The 18,090-nt window shown below is 36.8% G+C and overlaps 4 protein-coding genes across 6 annotated transcripts; 2 read left to right on the top strand and 2 right to left on the bottom strand.

The window, feature by feature from the left end:
- Nucleotides 1–287: 287 nt before the first annotated feature.
- LOC106637601 (pyruvate kinase) lies at nucleotides 288–8,814 on the bottom strand. 2 transcript variants are annotated; one of them, XM_014350444.3, is made up of 8 exons: nucleotides 8,703–8,811; nucleotides 4,960–4,995; nucleotides 2,614–2,961; nucleotides 2,356–2,542; nucleotides 1,755–2,276; nucleotides 1,332–1,670; nucleotides 1,099–1,255; nucleotides 288–735 (listed from the first exon to the last, which is right to left on the bottom strand). In XM_014350444.3, exons 2-8 carry the CDS (start codon nucleotides 4,984–4,986, stop codon nucleotides 723–725), a joined length of 1,593 nt encoding a protein of 530 aa, XP_014205930.2. In that variant the 5' UTR covers nucleotides 4,987–4,995; nucleotides 8,703–8,811; the 3' UTR covers nucleotides 288–722. The 2 variants fall into 2 exon arrangements, with proteins under 2 accessions (XP_014205930.2, XP_014205931.2); XM_014350445.3 differs by lacking the exon at nucleotides 4,960–4,995 and having other exon boundaries at nucleotides 8,703–8,814.
- LOC106637602 (phosphoserine aminotransferase) lies at nucleotides 4,545–14,184 on the top strand. 2 transcript variants are annotated; one of them, XM_023389506.2, is made up of 8 exons: nucleotides 4,545–4,565; nucleotides 12,215–12,259; nucleotides 12,698–12,828; nucleotides 12,904–13,016; nucleotides 13,082–13,243; nucleotides 13,314–13,408; nucleotides 13,480–13,649; nucleotides 13,729–14,184. In XM_023389506.2, exons 1-8 carry the CDS (start codon nucleotides 4,545–4,547, stop codon nucleotides 14,090–14,092), a joined length of 1,101 nt encoding a protein of 366 aa, XP_023245274.2. In that variant the 3' UTR covers nucleotides 14,093–14,184. The 2 variants fall into 2 exon arrangements, with proteins under 2 accessions (XP_023245274.2, XP_014205932.2); XM_014350446.2 differs by lacking the exon at nucleotides 4,545–4,565 and having other exon boundaries at nucleotides 12,129–12,259.
- A 3-nt stretch (nucleotides 14,185–14,187) lies between these two features.
- On the bottom strand, nucleotides 14,188–15,081 carry Mesh1 (Metazoan SpoT homolog-1). The gene is made up of 3 exons (XM_014350448.2): nucleotides 14,901–15,081; nucleotides 14,457–14,788; nucleotides 14,188–14,366 (listed from the first exon to the last, which is right to left on the bottom strand). Exons 1-3 carry the CDS (start codon nucleotides 15,079–15,081, stop codon nucleotides 14,238–14,240), a joined length of 642 nt encoding a protein of 213 aa, XP_014205934.2. The 3' UTR covers nucleotides 14,188–14,237.
- A 455-nt stretch (nucleotides 15,082–15,536) lies between these two features.
- LOC106637572 (zinc finger protein 830) lies at nucleotides 15,537–17,019 on the top strand. Its single transcript, XM_014350392.2, has 3 exons — nucleotides 15,537–15,778; nucleotides 15,895–16,390; nucleotides 16,462–17,019. Exons 1-3 carry the CDS (start codon nucleotides 15,675–15,677, stop codon nucleotides 16,765–16,767), a joined length of 906 nt encoding a protein of 301 aa, XP_014205878.2. The 5' UTR covers nucleotides 15,537–15,674; the 3' UTR covers nucleotides 16,768–17,019.
- The last annotated feature ends 1,071 nt before the right edge of the window (nucleotides 17,020–18,090 follow it).

The raw sequence follows: 18,090 nt of genomic DNA on the forward strand, positions 1-18,090 counted from the left end.
ACTTCCTGATTTTTGTCTGCTAATGCCTTTGTCAGTTTGTTATTCTTCTTACCACTGCCAATTAATTGGGAGTGCTCTTCTGTTAATTAATTGAGGTAATGTAACAGTAATAAAAAAATGCAATAACACTAACTTTACAATTATTATTTATTTCATGTCAATTGACATCAACCTTTCAATAAAATGTAAATTCCTTTTAAAATCCAACATTTTTACTTAATTTACGCGCGTGCATTTGTTATTCTTTTGAAAAGAGGTCAATGCTAAATAAAAATGAAAAGAGAAAATGTTTGGTAATGCGTTTATTGATGGTCTAAAAAAAAGTTTAAAACTTACATACAATAAGTAAAATTCAAAGTTTCACAAATTCAATGTACTAATAAGTTATTCACCACTAAATTAGTTAAGAGATTCGTGTTTGTTTATTCTGAAGATTTTTTTCGTTAATTATCGGATAAAAGACATTACCACAGTTTAAAATATTGTGTGTGCTGCATTTGTATGGCCAATCATTTGAACAATAGTAATACTGCAGGTCTAATATTTAGGGCGAAGTACAACATCGGCACCATAGGACTAGCAAACGCAAGAAAACGTGTCTTATAATTGCCCACACACCGAATGTTTGAACTGATGATCTTATTTTATACATTTTTTAATTATCATTTAATACATCTATCCACAGGATTTGTTTAAATTTCTACACCAGAAGTTCTGATGATTCATTCCGCGGTTCTGAAAAGAAAAAAAAGAACGATTAGTCAATTAGTCAGTTAACCTGTAAGTAAAAACACATCATTAGGCTATAACGTTACTTGAACTTCATCTTTCAATTATTCGAAATCGCGTGATGCTGAGTTTTTTTCTTGATTATTCCATTTCAAATTCATTTATCAGTACAGGGAGACAACCAATTTGCGACGACACTACTCTACCGGCGTATCGAGACAAAAAATAATCGGATGTGTTAGTAATCTTAGGACATGCATCGCGTACTACGAAATTTCAATTTTCAAAATCAAAAAAAGTTATCCGTCATTCCGCTTCTTCGTTCTCACTCGTTCAAAGCCTATAAGCTGTGTTCCTTTTTCTACGTACATGAGGCGCAGGGTGTTTGTAAAGCCGGAGCCCGTCTTCCAGCCGGTAACAACCACAACGTTGTCGCCTGTCTTTATGAAGCCTTGGCTTTTGCCAAACTCTGTGCCAAACGTGACGCGGTTCTCAACGTCCTGCAGCCAGTTTTCAACCACGGGCTCTGTATAGGCAAAAATAGTTATATGAATGAGATATTATTAAACAGCAACGCGAAAAATAACAACAATATCGCTTACTCGAGTAATACAGAGGCAAGATTCCCCTGAAGAGATGAGACTGCCGAGCGACCTGGTCGTACCTCGTGATAGCAATGATCGGGCAGGGTGGTCGATACTTGGAGATCTTGTGAGCAGACGCACCAGACGTCGTGAGCACGATGATGCAAGAGGCACTTCCCTTGATAGCAGCTTCGGTCGCAGCGATTGCCAGAGCCTCGGTGCTCTGTACAGGGGGCACGGCCTTGCTCGTCAGGTCATTAAAGAGCTGCTTGTGCCAGATCGCAGCTTCAGCCTCCTTGCAGATGTTGGCCATTGTACGCACGCACTCGAGCGGGTACTCGCCCTTGGCAGTTTCACCTAAAAAACAAAAAATTAGATTGAATGATTATTATCATTTAATCATCATAATCAGCAGTAGCATAGATGTGTTGTTATCCATACCGGAAAGCATGACGCAGTCGGCTCCATCAAGAATGGCATTGGCAACGTCCGAGGACTCGGCTCTGGTGGGTCGTGGCTTCTTCACCATGGACTCGAGCATCTGAGTGGCGCAGATGACAGGCTTGCCCATTTTGTTGCAGCGACTGATCATGCACTTTTGGGCGAGGAAGACCTTCTCGGGCGGGATCTCGATACCAAGGTCACCTCGTGCTACCATTATACCGTCCGAGGCAGCGATGATTTCATTCAAATTGGTCATGCCCTGCTGGTTCTCGATCTTTGAGATGATTTTGATATTTTTGCCCTCGGATCCAAGGATACCGCGGATCTCGGTCAGCGCCTCGGCGTTGCGGATGAAAGAGGCAAATATCATGTCCACATTTTGCGAGACGCCGAACATGAGATCTTTCTTATCCTTCTCGGAGACGGCTGGCAAATCTACCGGGACTCCCGGCAGGTTGACACCCTTCCGCGATCCCAGTGAACCGCCGTTCTCGACTTCCGTTGTGATCAAGTTGGCATCTGAAGATAAAACAGTGCAGTGGAGTTATACACGAAGAGGACGACAAAATAGGGACCAACGAAAAGTACAAAAGCGTACCGATTTTTGTGACTTTGAGCGAAATCAAGCCGTCGTCGACGTAAATGGTGTTCCCGACCTCCAGGACCTTCGACATGTTGGCATAGTCGATGTAGACGGTATCCGCGTTGCCCTTTTCCTCAAGAGCCTTGTCGGTGGACAGCTTAAAAGTCTGGCCCTTTTTCAGTTCGATCTCGGCAGAACCACCCTGAGGAAAGAGAAAAACGTGAAGCCCGTAAGTCTCGTAATTACACAGCACGATTCAGTGTATCAAATTACCCCTTCAAGGAGACCAGTACGGATTTCGGGGCCCTTGGTGTCGAGAGCTATGGCCACGGGCACGTAAATCCCGCGCTTCTCCGAGATGTTCTTCTGAGCCTGTCTGACGTTTTCGATCGTCTTGGCGTGGTACTCGTAGCTGCCGTGGCTAAAGTTCAACCTCGCGACGTTCATGCCGGTCTCGATCATCTTCTCGAGCACATCGACCGGATTGGAGACCGGTCCAATCGTGCAGATGATGCCCGACAGGCGGATCAGCGACTTGTGCTTTTCGATGTCAAGGGCGCACAGATGGTCCAGGTGGCTTGGGGCCGTCATAGCTGCTACGTTCGGCTCACCGGCTACTTTCTATACGTGAAATATCAAAAGAACATCGTCAAGATCGGTATACAGCCCAGTAGTGGGTGCGGATATGTAAGTGTGTGTTGGTGAGGAAGAGACAGAGTTGTTGATGGGAGTTTATGAACAATTATCCATTGATGCGTAGAAAGTTTAATGACCCTTTTTTTTCTTCCACACGGTGAGCTGATTTATTTTTTTTGTGCGCTTCGACGATACATATAATCATCATCGCACTAAAATGGGAACAGCCACCGGAGACAATTTTTCATGCTATTCGTTGCGTACTTCGAATTTGTCAGATCGTAAGAGTTTGAATATCTTTCACGAATCACACACTTGGTAATTGGTTCAAGTCATTGACTTTCCATAGAGCAAAATTGCAGTAGAAAAAAGAAGAAAAAAAAAAAAAAAAAAAAAAAAAAAGTATAGCCTTGCACTCTTGTTTGTCAAGATATACATATTCATAAAAAGACTACGCGTCATTATACTACTTCGTATTGCAAAACGACTTGATTGTCGCACGTGATATCTATACGTCGTTGATAACGCAAGCGGTGACTATTCGTTGAAGATTGTCACTAGAAGAAAAAGAAAAGAAAATGCACCAACAGCGTGCCAAGTTGTGCGAAATCGATAACAAAAATTAGAAGAATATATAAAAAATCGTAATGCTTTAGTTACTAATATCTACGAAAGCATGCACTGCCCAAAAGTAAGCGATAAAGCTGTTTAATAAATTCATTCACCATCCAAATATATAATATACTTTGCTATACAATCAGTTAAGTAAGTATAACTACATACATATAAACACGTAACTTTTTAGTGAATGCATGAATTTGGGATTCACGAGATCCGAAATGTCGTATGTGGTTTTTTTTACGTAGAAATTAAAAAAAAAAAACATAATAATTTTTCGCGAAGAACGCGGGGCAAGAGTCGCTTCAAAAATAGTCGGAGGTCCAAGATGTACAACACGTAAGTACAGCGGAACAGCTGAGCTAAGAGAGGTTTCACCGGCTATTTTTGAAGCTAACACCGGTTGTTGTACTTAGACTAGATCACTACCGTGCAAAATTTCGTCCCGGAGATGCGCGAGTAAATAAACAATTATTGATTTCGAGAAGGGCACGTAATTTTACTCGGAGTACTATTTAAGGAGGACACTCGTGTACGAAAAAAAGGAAAAAAAAAAATATTTAACGTAATTTTTTTTTTGCTTCTACTTACTACATAGTTAGGCAAAATGGAACTATATTATGGTTATTATCATTTTTATAAATTACTACACGGCTAAGTAATGGGTATTTATTACAAAATTTGTGTGACCTATACGCACATTATCAAGAGTACGTTCTACGTTCAATACTTTTCATAAAAGCGGCACAGTCCGCGTACATTACCTCACACAGAATCTGTCTCAAACCGCAGTGCGCTAAACTTCAGCGCCTTTATGTAACATCGAGTGTTAAATTTTTTTTTTTTTTTTTTTTTTTTTTTTTTTTTGTTAACAACAAACGAGTCACATAAAATACTTGATGTATCCATGACAACACATGGTGTTAATAATGATGATGGATTGTTAATCGATGAAAGAAAAACTTGTACAGGTGCACAGAAACTGAGAAACAAGTAATTACATAACGATATATACATGGTCCAATAGAAAAAAAAAAAAAAGACGAAACAAAAGGGCACAAGTTACAAATAAACAAATCTACTGTAAAAGAACTCTACAGTATAATATTATTGACAAAAATAAGTGAAAATCAATAAACAATCACGAGCGAAACAAAAAATGAAAGAAGGAAGGAAAAAGAAAAAAAAAAAAAAAAAAAAACTAATAAAATAAAATAAAAGAAGAAAAGAATGGGTTGCGTGGATTGTAACAAGACATCAGTCAAAACAAACAGGGAGTACGAGCAGGTCGAGGACGCAGTTCTCGTTGGGAAAAAGCCTCGTGGGATCGTCGTCGACGGGATGATTTTTATTTCTCAAGTGTACCTCGTTCTCTTCGGTCGACCAGGTCATTTTGGCGGGCTGCGTAAAGAAAGGGCAAATACGTGTGATTAGTGAGTGCCGAGGTAACGCGGCCGCCGCCGGCTGCACGCCGCCGCAGAGTCGTCGCAGCAGCCGGCGCCCGGACGGTAATAACGCGGTCGACGTCGTGCGGGTGCAGGTCTTCAACTGAGCCAGCCGGCGTCGACGGGACGATGCCGAGGGCCAGAGCGGGGACGCATGATTTTATTTTTGCGGACCGAAAGTCGATTTGCGGCGCACGCGGACCGTTTGGGTTTGCTCTGACGCACGCGGGCGGATTTTTCCTCCTCCTCCTCCTCCTCCTCCTTTGTCTTCGAACTCAGAAAATGGTCAGTTTGACAAAACTCGTCTAGAACGAAGGAAATAAATAAATAAACTAATTAAAGCAAAAGTTACTCTTTACTTTACCGAGTAAACATAACTTGAAGTTTAAGGGGAGGAAAAGGTGCGCTAACGATTTGAAGAGTCTTTTGTCTCAACGGAGTATCATTTATTTAAATATTTATAGTACTAATCGAACCAGTGGCCAGACAAATTAATACTTTAGAAAAACGTTGAAAGTCCTCCTCTAAAAAGCTTTTTTACCGTGCCGAGAACCGCTGGATATATATTTCGATGTATTTGGATACAGTCACGTGATTTTAGCTTCAAAGGATTGGATCGCGTTGGGTACTTTTCTCACTTGTTTTTATTGTTAATGGAAAAAAAAAGGTTCGAGAGCTTGGATTTTTCAGATAAACGCGTTGTATTCTCAGTTGATGAGATTTTTGTTTCACGTGCAATTAGGAGACTCAATCATTTTAAAGATACACTTGGTTTTTAAGATCGTTAAAAGAGATCATGAGACTCCTCTGGCCCTCGACAACGTCTGATAACTAGGGATTATAAAAATTTTAATTAGAGAATTTTCCAATGGATATTTTTGTCAGTTGATTGTTGTCATCAAATGATAGAAAAATTATCCTTCCATGAAAAATTCTCGGAATTAAAATTTTTACTTCATAAAATAAAAAATGAAAACACTTCCTTTGTATATTCTTTGTGCGCTGAAAAACTGTTTGTTCCTTTTTGATATTTTCGCAATTTTTTTGTTATACAATATTTGTACTTTATTTATAATATATTGCAATTAAAATATCTGGAATGATTTGGCATTTGTCGATTTTTGGCTATAACCGAAACTGCACCGATCGCGAAACATAATCGAAAGTAATTACCTTTAATTTTTTCACCAGTCAAATTTATGTATTTTAAAAACTCTAAGAACATTCCTATAATATTTATCTTTTCAAATAAACTTGGAAAATGTGTTAAATATTGCTACGGTTTCTCAAACTCTGTAGTATTCTGATAACCAAACCCTTCTTTGGAATTAATACTTATTTACATATCGTTAATTACTTGCTGAAATAATACCTACAATTTTTAGTATTTTAATGTAAATGCATTCCTGATCAAACGATATTAATATTAAGCCAGATGCAGTGCATGATTATCAATTATGAATGTTATTTGAAGTCATATAAAAATGTAATGGCAAATTCTTTTCATCCACCAATAAACTACGAAAGTTATGGTTTAGTAATTTTTAGAATGATCTCTACTGAAGAATGAAAGCGTTATATTTTTTTGTTAAAAAATTAGCAGGTGATAGATCTGATTTCATCATTAATACGCTAAAACCATTGCAATAAAATTCACTTATATACACATATTATGATGCGATTAAAAACGAAATTGCAATCTTGTGCATTTTATTTACAGTTTATCATTAATCTAATCAGATCGATGTGGTCACTATCCCGCAATACAATAGATACCATATACGTAATAAGCTTATCAATGATTCTTTTCAAAATCCACTGCGAGAACCATGCATAATTCTGTAAGATCAAGTTGATCGAACAAGTAGTAATTTAGTAGTACGAGGTGAAATTTCATTCGATTACCTCTTAACGTAAGTTGAAAAGCATGTAAATTAAAAATGGAAATTATTTGTTATTTTTTAATGAAAAATAGCGCTTCAATAATGGAAAAGGCGGTATGATTTTAGATACTTAGATCCTCAAAGCAAATGTGTACAGGTAACAGTTTAACGCCGGTACCTGCTACGAAAAAAGGCGACTAAAGTATAACCGGTGGAAACTCGACTTCAGAAAAAAGAAAAAAAAAAAAAAAAAAAAAAAATGGATAAGCACAGAGAAGGCGAGCATTCGCTTACACGTGTTGGCCTACTGGCTGTTCACGTGTCCTCATCGGTTTCGAAACTCCGAAAGTCTGCTTCTTGTGCAGGGTCAGCTGTGCAATGAACATAGGTATAGCACTGGCATGAGGCCTCTATTTCCTTCTTCCATATTATCAGAGAATATATATATGGATTGTATCTCTTTACCTTTGTACATAAGGAGATATACTTTATATTCCCTGATATCGCCGAGTTTATTTACTTTTTAATGACACTTTAGAGTGATAAAAGCTGATACGTTATCACCAGACTTCTTTTTTTATACATAACTGAGTCACCAAAATACATCGTATCTTATTTCACAGGGAACTATTTATAACGAGTAAGTACCTACTTATGGATGCCTCGCCCTTAGCACTCTATTGAATTTGCACATTTTTCATGCTCTTAGAGGCTCGACATAACCTCGTGCAAAATAGCTCTTTTGCCTTCTCTAAAACTTTTTTTATCGATTCAGTAGGAACGCGATGAAATGAATTTATTTTTCCTGTAGATGATGCGCTTTGACATTTCTTGATGCCTCGTTGTCAAAAAGTGATTTAGTAGGAATTTCGCTCAGCTTGTGCACATGCCATGTTATTGTTGTCATGACCTTTAACCGAATGATTCTCACGTGGTTATATAAAAATAACTGAAACGTTTTCATCAGACTGTATATTTGCAATTAAAACATCAATTTTTTCAAGTATTCACCGGTTACCCATTACTTAAAATCGTACAAATATATCTTAATTTATTTCCATTTGTGCAATGCATAAGTAGGTACACAAAAGTACACCTTGAATTAATTTAACAATGAAAACCAAGGCTAGACAGTTTGACGCTTGACCAACAATAAATAGAAATGCGAGGTCCATTGGTAGATTCATCGATTTTGCCGAGTTACACAATAATATTATAATGGCCGACACACTTTTACGGCATCACTTAAATGTAACACTAAAGTAGGTACATCACGAAATTTATTTTTTAAGAATTTTCTACTTAGTTTTTAGGGTATCAAAACAATCCAAAATGTTAACGTAGCAAATGCACAAGCTCTAACGAACATTGGGACAACTGACAATTTACACACGTGTCAGAAAACGTACGGTTAAATTATATTTTAGTAAAATACAGAAATGATCGTTAAAAGAGACCGGACACTGTTTTCAAGGTTACAGACAATTCGGGGTTGTTAGAAACAATAACGAATAAAGTGTCAATAAGTATGCGCACCCGTAAGTATATAAGCGTGAAAGAACAACCCCCAGAATTCATCGTGAAAATCGTAAGACGAACACGCGACATTTTTCCAACATGATTGGCACCCCGATGACGATTCGTCGCGCACAATAAATTATTAACGAAATTCAAGGCCGTCATCTCGGTTATCGTTAAACTTACGTGTACCCTTTGGCAACTAGGTTACACCTAGATACTTTCAAATACCATCACGAATTATTGGTTTTCTATTTTTTACCTGGTTTATAAATCAAAGTAAACAGCAACGTCGGGAGGAAACTGGAAATTGCTTGGCAACCGACGAACAACTCTTGACGGATGCGCAGCCTGTAGCAGACTGACGTTTGAGGACGCGGAAGGTCACGGCGCTAAGATTCAAAGCCGTCTTCTGTTTTACTTCTGTATCCCCCCCGCCACCCTCCCGCCCCAGCGATGGAGCTCTTTTCGTCTCTCTCATCGGGTTTTGAATAATTTTTCCGAACTTTGGAATATTACTGGCACTTTTCAATTAAATTTAGCTATCGCGCATAGTTTAACCATCAATTTTTTATAATAATTTCACGCGTAGAACTTTGAAATAAAAAATATACCGATTAGGCAGCTCCACCGAGGATCTGTCGCGCCACCTGGGATGATAATCAATAGCTGTGGGAAATTTCGGCCAATCGCTGAATCTTCATGAAAAAAGCAATGTTTCTATTGGTGATTAGAACTGAGCGCGTGAATACAGTTTGTTTAACTCTCTGACGATTCTCTTATGTCTATTTAACGTAATACAGCAAATTGTATATAATAAGTCATGTAAATTTTCAAGTTTTATTTCGTATTTGTCTAGTTTGTATAGTGAGGCTGTACTGTTAATGCTAGAGTGATACAATAAAAAAGCATTGCATCTCACTGGAATGAAAACAATTTTATTTATAATAAAGTAATCGTCATGTACGGGGCTGGTATATTCAATAATATCCACCAATACCACGTGCACATGGCAAATAAACTATTCTCTTTACTCATAAGGTCGAATCCAATGCTTTTTTGCAATTTACTGGCAAAGTCAGTTCATTGAGTTCATCATTCTGGGATTAAGTAGTGGCGCCACGTAAAACATATTTATAGCCCCTATGAGAGCCCAGAATGTAGAAAAGTAGAGAGTAGTTTTATCTCCATATTTTATATATTGTTCTCTAAAAAAACCATTTGATTTCAATGGCTGAAAAAAAAGTAACGTAAACAAACTATTTTAATACTACGCATCAAAATACGAAAGTTTTTCGTTATTGTTAGTGGGAGGTCCAAGAGTTCCCTACCTACCTGCACATCATCAAAATCTGAAGTCGTCTTTCGCAACTTTTGTGGAAAACTACGTCGATAAATGCCCATATTCCATCCAAACGTCTTTGATGGCCCTTCGTTTCAATTTGTCCCTGATTTTTCTCCTGCTATTTAAAATACCTATACGTAAAATGAAAAAAAAAAAAAAAAAAAAAAAAAAATACCTTCGTCGATGCTACCATGTGGGTGATTGATACATTTTTCCTTTGTTGCACGAATCCAGTTTCATGTAAGATTTGCAGTTCCTCAGTGTACATACATTTCCAGCGTTGAATATACCGTTGCTCTTTGCACTTTGTGGAAACTAAAAGTATAGCGGTCCAAACATATCAGTGGTGTTTCTTTTTCACTGGCGATAACATCCATTTTCGTGGAGAGTAAAAAAATAAAAGTCAACAACCGCACAATGTAAACACACTTGCAACTACGGACATTACATATTTGAGTGGATATTAATATGCATACATATAACGGTATCTGGTATTTCGCGAGAGCCAATTCGATCGGGCCCCTCAAATAAGACTTGGGAGCCAACTCGACCGGACATCATGTTAATGACCCTCAGATGACTCGGACCACATACAAATAGAAAAGTAAACTTTCTCCTCTCGGGAGCCAACTCGATACCAGCCAACAACCATCACGCGATATTATTTAATCAAAAGTGGCGTGACTCATTTTTCGTTCATTCAAACTATCATCATCATTATTTGACCCTGGCATAAGAGAGATTAGTACAACTGCTATCATCACCTATACGATGTATGCATATAATGTAAAGCAATCAAAGACCAAGGTCGCTTACTTTGTACTAATCGTATGTATTTTATAATAGCAGTTAAATATATATATAGGTCTTTATTATTAATAATACAGTGTTTAAAGTAAGCAAATTTTTGGTACAAAAGTGTATTTGCAAGTACATGGACGGTTATTTGCCAATTTAATATGACCCACATATAAAATCATTTTTTGATAAGTCAGACAAGTGGAGATTACATTCGCTCCAAATTTTTAATTGATATTATTTTTAATGTGTGCGAGACGATAAAATCATGTTCTTTTATATTCAGCGTCGATTCAATACCATCAGCTACTAATTGTTTGATCAAATAAATTTACTGCGGTGCTAACGATAAAACAGTTGCTCGCAACATTACTCAAGTCTTCACGAAAATCATTATTAAATAAAAAAAAAAAATCGTACGTGATTAAAAGTATGCTATCCAGTCATGCAACGTGGTAAAATAATTGGTGCGCTTGCTTTACTTAATCCATACAAATTATAAATTGTGTTTTTACAGTATTGAATATATTATATTCTGAAGTTTATAAGAAATAAATTTCTATTCTCATTAATTTTTCTTCATGAAAATGGTACCACAGCGGTGTTTTCGTCGCAAACTTATCCAATTTATGTACTTTGTATCATATACGATTTTATTATTGTATAGCACAAATGAAACAAAAATGTATTTAAATTATTTATCATCAAGCTGTACGCAAAACTCATCGATTCTATGATACACCGCGACCACACAGGTATATCGGTATCACAAGTATCAAAATGACAAGAAATCGTCAATCGTACAAGTGCACCTGTGTGTATGTGCGAGGTATAGGTATATAATAATGATACATTCATATATTATTTATTTCACACGTCCCCGTCAGCAACGGGTTCTCAACTTGTGAACAGCCGGTCAAACCGGTTTTAAACTAGACTGCACTCGTCCATGGCTCGCCTCATTGCATTTGACTCGCTGAATCGAATCTCATAAAGTTATATTGTACCGTATATATAATATATACATACGTACATCCCACAGTGAATTGCTGCAATTGAGAAACCAAGTGAGACCAGCACATTTTCTTCGCGGGGGATCTCGAAAACGTCCGATGAGCGATAATAAACTGCAAAACCGGCAAAAGATATATCTGATGATCGGTAATGGCAGTACGAAACACGCAGATCTGCACGTCTATAGAAAAAAAAAAAACAAAAAAAAAAAAAAAAATAGCGACGCGTGTGTCATTACGATATACTTAATTTTGCAACATAGCGATTCCACAGATTTATCTCGTAAACATTACTGTTGGCCAGCAACGATTAATCAAACGAGATCTAGAACTGTGGGAGTCTGACGTCGCGTTGAGGAGGAGGAGGAGGAGGAAGAAAAAAAAATACATAGAAAGAAAGCAGAGAGAGAGAGAGAGGGACCGGCCCAACTGTTGCCGATAAGAGATAGAAGGCGTGTAATATATACGCGCAGAGAGCGAGGCCGAGCGAAGGAGGGGTAGGGCGGCCACATCTTTCTCTGGCCGGCGCCGTTGTCCGAGAGGCAGAGGCTTTCGACCGCCGCACGCGAGAGACGAAGCGTCCAGACTTGGAAACACGCGGTTCACGAAATGGGCGAGCGAGCGATTAACTTTGGCGCCGGACCGGGAAAACTTCCCCTCGAGGTAAGAGATAACGGCACACACGTCTTTTTTCCTCTCGTTTTCGCTTTTCATCACGTGCGCCGGCGATCTTTCTTATTCCTCGACTCTCGAGTTTTTGTGTACAATTAGTTTTTCGAGGTAGGTCAATTTTATTTTATTTCAACATCAAATTGATTAAGTTAATTAAAACAACGTGCGCGTCTCGAAAAATTATTTTTACCAGTCATTGAAAGGATCAAACCTTTTATTAAACGTGTGCGATTGATCGATCGGACGATACGCAAATCAAACGTACTCTATGTCGAAATTTGATTATGAAATAATTACGTAATTGAGTCACGTTTATTGATGTCTTATCACGAGATGTTGTCACGCCCATGCTACTCTCGACAAACTAAGTATATAATATTTACATATATGTGTACACATCGACGCTGATTGATAACTTTGTGTTTGAAGGTGTTGAAGCAAGTTCAGGATGAATTGTTAATTTACGGGAATACTGGAGTTAGTATATTGGAAATCAGTCATCGGTCTGCCGATTTTAAAAAAGTGATCGAAGATGCGCAGGCACGACTCACGGAAATTCTGTAAGAATCGGTTGAATTGTATAAATGAATTTTTTTTTCTTCTAATTTATAATAGAGTCAATATTGAATTTTCAGCCACATACCGGACAACTACAAAGTCATGTTCCTGCAAGGTGGTGGAAGTGGACTATTTGCGGCGGTGCCGCTCAACATGATGAAAACAGGATCCGCCGATTACATAGTTACCGGTCAGTTCGCGATCGTCAAGCCATTTTTTCCGTTCATTGACGCCACGTTTTTCATACATCCACAGGTTCCTGGTCGTCAAAGGCGGCGAAAGAAGCTGCAAAGTATGGAAAAGTTAATCTGGTGCTACCGAAAACCAGTAAATACACCGAAATCCCTGAAAAATCGGCCTGGAATCTCGATCCGAATGCTTCATACGTATACTACTGCGATAACGAAACGATTCATGGTCAGTTTGTTTCCATAGTCATGCGAGTGAGAAATTTATTGCATTACTAAAAAATTGGGAATAATTGTAGGAATTGAGTTCCACGATGTTCCCGATACCCATGGCGTTCCTTTGGTAGCGGACATGTCATCGAATTTCATCTCAAAGCCAGTTGACGTTTCCAAGGTAAAGTATATAATGACACTTGACGAGAAATATCATAGAAAATTTCATCTCTAACTGATTTTTCCGTACAGTTTGCTTGTATATTTGCCGGAGCGCAAAAAAACGTTGGACCGTCCGGAGTCACGATCGCGATCGTCAGGAAAGACTTTATCGGCGCGGCGATGCCGATATGCCCCTCAATTTTCGACTTTAGCGTGGTGGCCGAAGCCAACTCGATTTACAACACACCACCAGTTTTCCAGTAAGTAAACCCTGCTGTATGACTAGGTTGACCGGTAACTCTATCGGTAACGAGTAAATTGACAAACTCGCGTTTTTAGAATCTACTTTGTTGGTCTCGTCTTCGACTGGATAATGAGGAACGGTGGAGTAGAAGGTATGCGAGATCTAGCCGCAAAAAAGAGCAAGCTGATCTACGACGCGATCGAGGAGTCGAACGGCTTCTACGTTTGCCCCATCCAAAAGGACTGCCGCAGCAGAATGAACGTCCCATTCAGAATAAGGAACAACGAAGAGCTGGAGAACAAATTTGTCACGGGAGCCAAGAAGGATCACAACATGTTGCAGTTGAAAGGCCATAGGTCGGTCGGTGGGATTCGAGCTTCGCTGTACAACGCAGTGACACTGGACGAAGTTGAAATTTTGGCCAAGTACATGAAGTCGTTTTATGAAGAAAATAAGTAATGTTACGAGGAAAGGATCATGGTTGCAAGGTTGAATGATTAATTGTTGAAAATGTTTGTTGTAAAGTTATAATATAAATTTTTTTTACACAACATTCTCTTTTACTCTATATATGTTACCCGTTTCATGTATGTACAAAATCACCTTATAATTTATTCCCTAAACCTTCTTTTGTTTCCTTAATTTTCAAGTCATGGTTGTCGAACATGGCATCTAATATCTTTTCTAGTTTGGCATTAGTACCTTTCAGTCCATCAACAACAGATTTTGCCCACTGTAAATTTTTTTTTAATCATTGCAATGATGTACAAACATAAGGTACAAGTATTATTTGATAATAAAAGAACAATGTGAAAAAAATCACCTCAAAGTACTGATCAACTCTGTCTAGGGACCACCCAACAGGTGTTTCTTTTTCCAAATCTCTTAAATTATACAGCTTATCAGCGAGTTTGACAAGCTTTGCTTCAAAACTAGAATCTGGAGCATGTACAATTTGCAATCTTTTCCTTTCTAACTTTGGCAAAGATTTGTCATCAGTGACTTCTTCAACAATCTTTCTCACTTTTTCACCAAAATGCTCCTCAATCTCCTCAAACGAGGTATCTGTATCTTCTACTGTATCATGAAGTAAAGCAGCTACTATGACATTAGGATCATACACGTTTCCTTCCTCAACTAATATATTTGCAACTCCTATAAACAGTATCATATTCAATCATTGAATTATTCACATAACAGTAACTATGTCAATGTAGATATTTAAATTCAGACTATTAATTATCATATTTTATGAAATTCAGCATACCTATGGGATGATTGATGTACGGTGTCTGTTCTTTGTTGCATCTCCTCTGTTTACTATGTTTAATGGCAGCAAAATTGGCACATTTTACAATAAATGCAACAAGCTCATTTTGTGTCAACACTTGATCAGATAATCCTATAACTGATTTTCTATTATTAAACTCATTGCTTTTTTCTCCCATACTTAAATAAAACTTTTGCAATTCGAGGCACTGTTAATATTTTATAAAATGTTTATTAGACCAGAAAGATAAAAAAAAAAAAAATAAAATGATTACTCGTTGTTCTTGAAAAGTGCAACGTAACCTACTTGTAAGGCAGCGATCACAGTTTAGAGAATGAGTTTTGTGGTAAATATTTATACGACAACATGAATCAGGATATTGTTAATTAGATTACGTAACTCATGCATGTAAATATCCGCACACACTATCAGTTCTAAGCGTATGATAATATACTTATTATTTGTTTAAATTAATCCTGATTACTCAAAAGTCACGTTTAAAACATTCACAAACACTATGAAGATATGTATTTTGTACAAGGATAACCAAAGTTAATCATCAGAATTTGTTTATAACGAAGTATTCATAAATAATTTGTTACCGGCGCGTACCCATTTGTATTTTTGCCGCTCATTTGGACAACAACATCAACGCGACAGAAAAAGAGAGTTCAAATAACATAACCTTCAATAAGTGCAGACAGTTTTGGAAAGTTTTTCTTTTCAGCTTTCGAACGAAATTTAGTGTAAACAATTATTAAAATAACAACAATGGCAGCAAAAAAGAAGTTAAGCAAGGAAGAGTTGAGGAAAGCGATGTTGGAGGCTAAGAAAAAGCACAGTTCTATAAAAAAAATAGAACACCCACTTGCCAGATATCCTTTTACATTAATTTTCAAATGAAATAAATTGCTTTGCCTTTTCTTCAATTTTCAAGCACAATTATTGAGTTTAATACTTTTTAAATAATATTCCTTAACTTCTGCAACACATACAACGAGCTGGATCAGCTTGTGTGTATTTTATGCAAAATTCAGGTACGCAACGAAGCTGTGTGGCCAGTTCATTTAAACTCAAAGTCACACAAAGAAAACATCGAAATGGCTAAGAAGACAAAGTTAGAGGCTGCTCGACCTATGAAACCTCCACAACCTGTGGCATCAAATAAAAGGCCAGCCACGTCTCAATCACAGCACCAGGAACCTAAGAGAGTCAAGGGAATTTTAAAAAATTCTGGGCAACCTCCACCAAATGTCAAAGCAAACTTGCCATCAGACTTTTTTGATAATTCTTCGACTGTCAGTAGCGGTAGTGGTGGTGGTACAATTGTGCCAAAAGATGCTTTTACAAATGGTACATCTACAACAAATGGTCGCATGGAGGTTGATGGTTCAGAAGAAAAAACGTCAGAAGTAAAAGATGCTAAGGAAGATAATCAGTCTGCCCTTCCAGAAGGTTTTTTTGATGATCCAATACAGGATGCTAAGGTAACTGTTGTGAAAGTTGTAGGATAAAAAATTTTTTGTAGTTTTATAATAATAAAAGTAATTGCTTTAAGGCTCGTAATGTTGAATACAAAAATCCTATTGAAGAGGAATGGGAGAGGTTTCAAAAAGAAATTAAAGAAGAGACAGCACAATCAGCACAGATTATCGGAGATGACCAGGAGGAGGCTGCTACAGAAAGGCAGCTTGATGTAATTGAAGAGCAACTGAGAAATTGGTCCAGAGTAATGGACTTGGTGAAACAAAAAGAACTTGTTAAGACAGCTGACAAGAAGCAAGATAACAGTGATTCTTCCAGTGATGGAGAAGATTACGATGAATTTTTAGATTGGAGGGCAAAGAAATCGTATCGTGGGTGATTTTTATATTTGTTTATTAATAGAGAATAAATTGATTATTAATGTAAATATTATTTTTCAACTGTTGTACATTACTCGCTTTGATAAAATGGTTTTTTTCAGTATTCAAAGTGATTGTATTGTGAAACACTGGATTATTTAATAAAAAATCACAATATCAACTGCAAATAGATTTAAATTACATTTAAAATGTAAATTATTTGGTAAAGCTGTATAAAATGCCCTAGTGTAGTTGTAATTATAAAAAAAAAAATAAAATAATAAAAGTTTTGTATGACATGAGTAATTTTGTAAATAAATTTGATTGAGAATCATGCAACTGGATACAAGTATATAATTTTAATCACGTACCCATCATTTATTTTTTTTCAAAAGGTAACTGGTAATGAAAAAAACGAAAACACAAGTAGTGTATTACGATTTTATTAAAATGAATTTAAGGATTCCAAAGATATACATTACAATATAGATGTATGGATAAATAATTTATAATTCTTGTGTGTAAGCTATAAATATGAAACCGTACGATATAAAGACTATTAAATATAAGAAATACTCTCTACGTCGCCGCTACATAGAGTTTTATTTATCTATTTTATTCATTAAAGTACCTCAGTTTTTATCATTTCTTCATTCTTCTTTAATACATTTATTACTTTTCCTTCATCTCTACTTTCCACTTGGTTGTCTTTTGAGAACGTGTGCACGTGAAATATATCGAAATGTTTTTCTGAAGCTCACTTAATCTATCACGATTAGTTTTTGATAGTAGAAATATATATATATATATATGATGGACGTTATTAGTAGAAGAAACAAAATCAAAGAGTCGAAGATGTCGATCATAAATTTGTTTTTACATTGATTTATCTTATTTTATTTTATTTTTTTTGTTTGTATAGAAAAAGGATTTGCGCGATCTACTGTTTTAGGTCTACAAGTACAAAGGTAAATACCGTGTTTATAGCAAAATCTCGCTAGACTGTAGTAGCATTATATTCAAAAATTGATCGAGTCTCTACGATATATGTATATATTTTCGATGTGTCAATCACTGGTCAAAGGTAGGATTTTTTCGTCCACTATTATATTATAGATAATACCCTAACGTGTTTTACATCATTTTTTCGTCTCATAGATCCATTCAATCGACTTTGTTCTTACGATGAGGTAAATCTTCAATTTTCTGTTGAATGTGTTTTTATTTTATTTTTTTAAAATTATTTTTCAAAACAAACAATCGAACATTGGCAAAAATTCATTACATATAGAAGATAATCGATAAATTACAGTTTACATTGTCACAGAATTTGTATACTTGAT

Source organism: Copidosoma floridanum, unplaced genomic scaffold, assembly GCF_036245765.1.
Source record: "Copidosoma floridanum isolate Cflo_tuat_1 unplaced genomic scaffold, Cflo_Japanese_pri ptg000013l, whole genome shotgun sequence".
Lineage (NCBI taxonomy): Eukaryota > Metazoa > Arthropoda > Insecta > Hymenoptera > Encyrtidae > Copidosoma > Copidosoma floridanum.

Bases quoted from the DNA above. Each gene is read 5' to 3' on its own strand.
- LOC106637602 (XM_023389506.2), top strand. From the start codon at position 4,545: ATGAAAGAAAAACTTGTACAG. The intron at 12,260-12,697 runs GTAAGAGATAAC...TTGTGTTTGAAG, and splicing joins CGGGAAAACTTCCCCTCGAG to GTGTTGAAGCAAGTTCAGGA. The intron at 12,829-12,903 runs GTAAGAATCGGT...TTGAATTTTCAG, and splicing joins GCACGACTCACGGAAATTCT to CCACATACCGGACAACTACA.
- LOC106637601 (XM_014350444.3), bottom strand. From the start codon at position 4,986: ATGACCTGGTCGACCGAAGAGAACGAG. The intron at 2,543-2,613 runs GTAATTTGATAC...CTCTTTCCTCAG, and splicing joins GTACTGGTCTCCTTGAAGGG to GGTGGTTCTGCCGAGATCGA. The intron at 1,671-1,754 runs GTATGGATAACA...TTTGTTTTTTAG, and splicing joins CGACTGCGTCATGCTTTCCG to GTGAAACTGCCAAGGGCGAG.
- Mesh1 (XM_014350448.2), bottom strand. From the start codon at position 15,081: ATGGGAGAAAAAAGCAATGAGTTTAATAATAGAAAATCAGTTATAGGA. The intron at 14,789-14,900 runs GTATGCTGAATT...TACTGTTTATAG, and splicing joins GTACATCAATCATCCCATAG to GAGTTGCAAATATATTAGTT. The intron at 14,367-14,456 runs GTGATTTTTTTC...AAAAATTTACAG, and splicing joins GAGTTGATCAGTACTTTGAG to TGGGCAAAATCTGTTGTTGA.
- LOC106637572 (XM_014350392.2), top strand. From the start codon at position 15,675: ATGGCAGCAAAAAAGAAGTTAAGCAAGGAAGAGTTGAGGAAAGCGATG. The intron at 15,779-15,894 runs ATATCCTTTTAC...CTTCTGCAACAC, and splicing joins ATAGAACACCCACTTGCCAG to ATACAACGAGCTGGATCAGC. The intron at 16,391-16,461 runs GTAACTGTTGTG...AATTGCTTTAAG, and splicing joins ATCCAATACAGGATGCTAAG to GCTCGTAATGTTGAATACAA.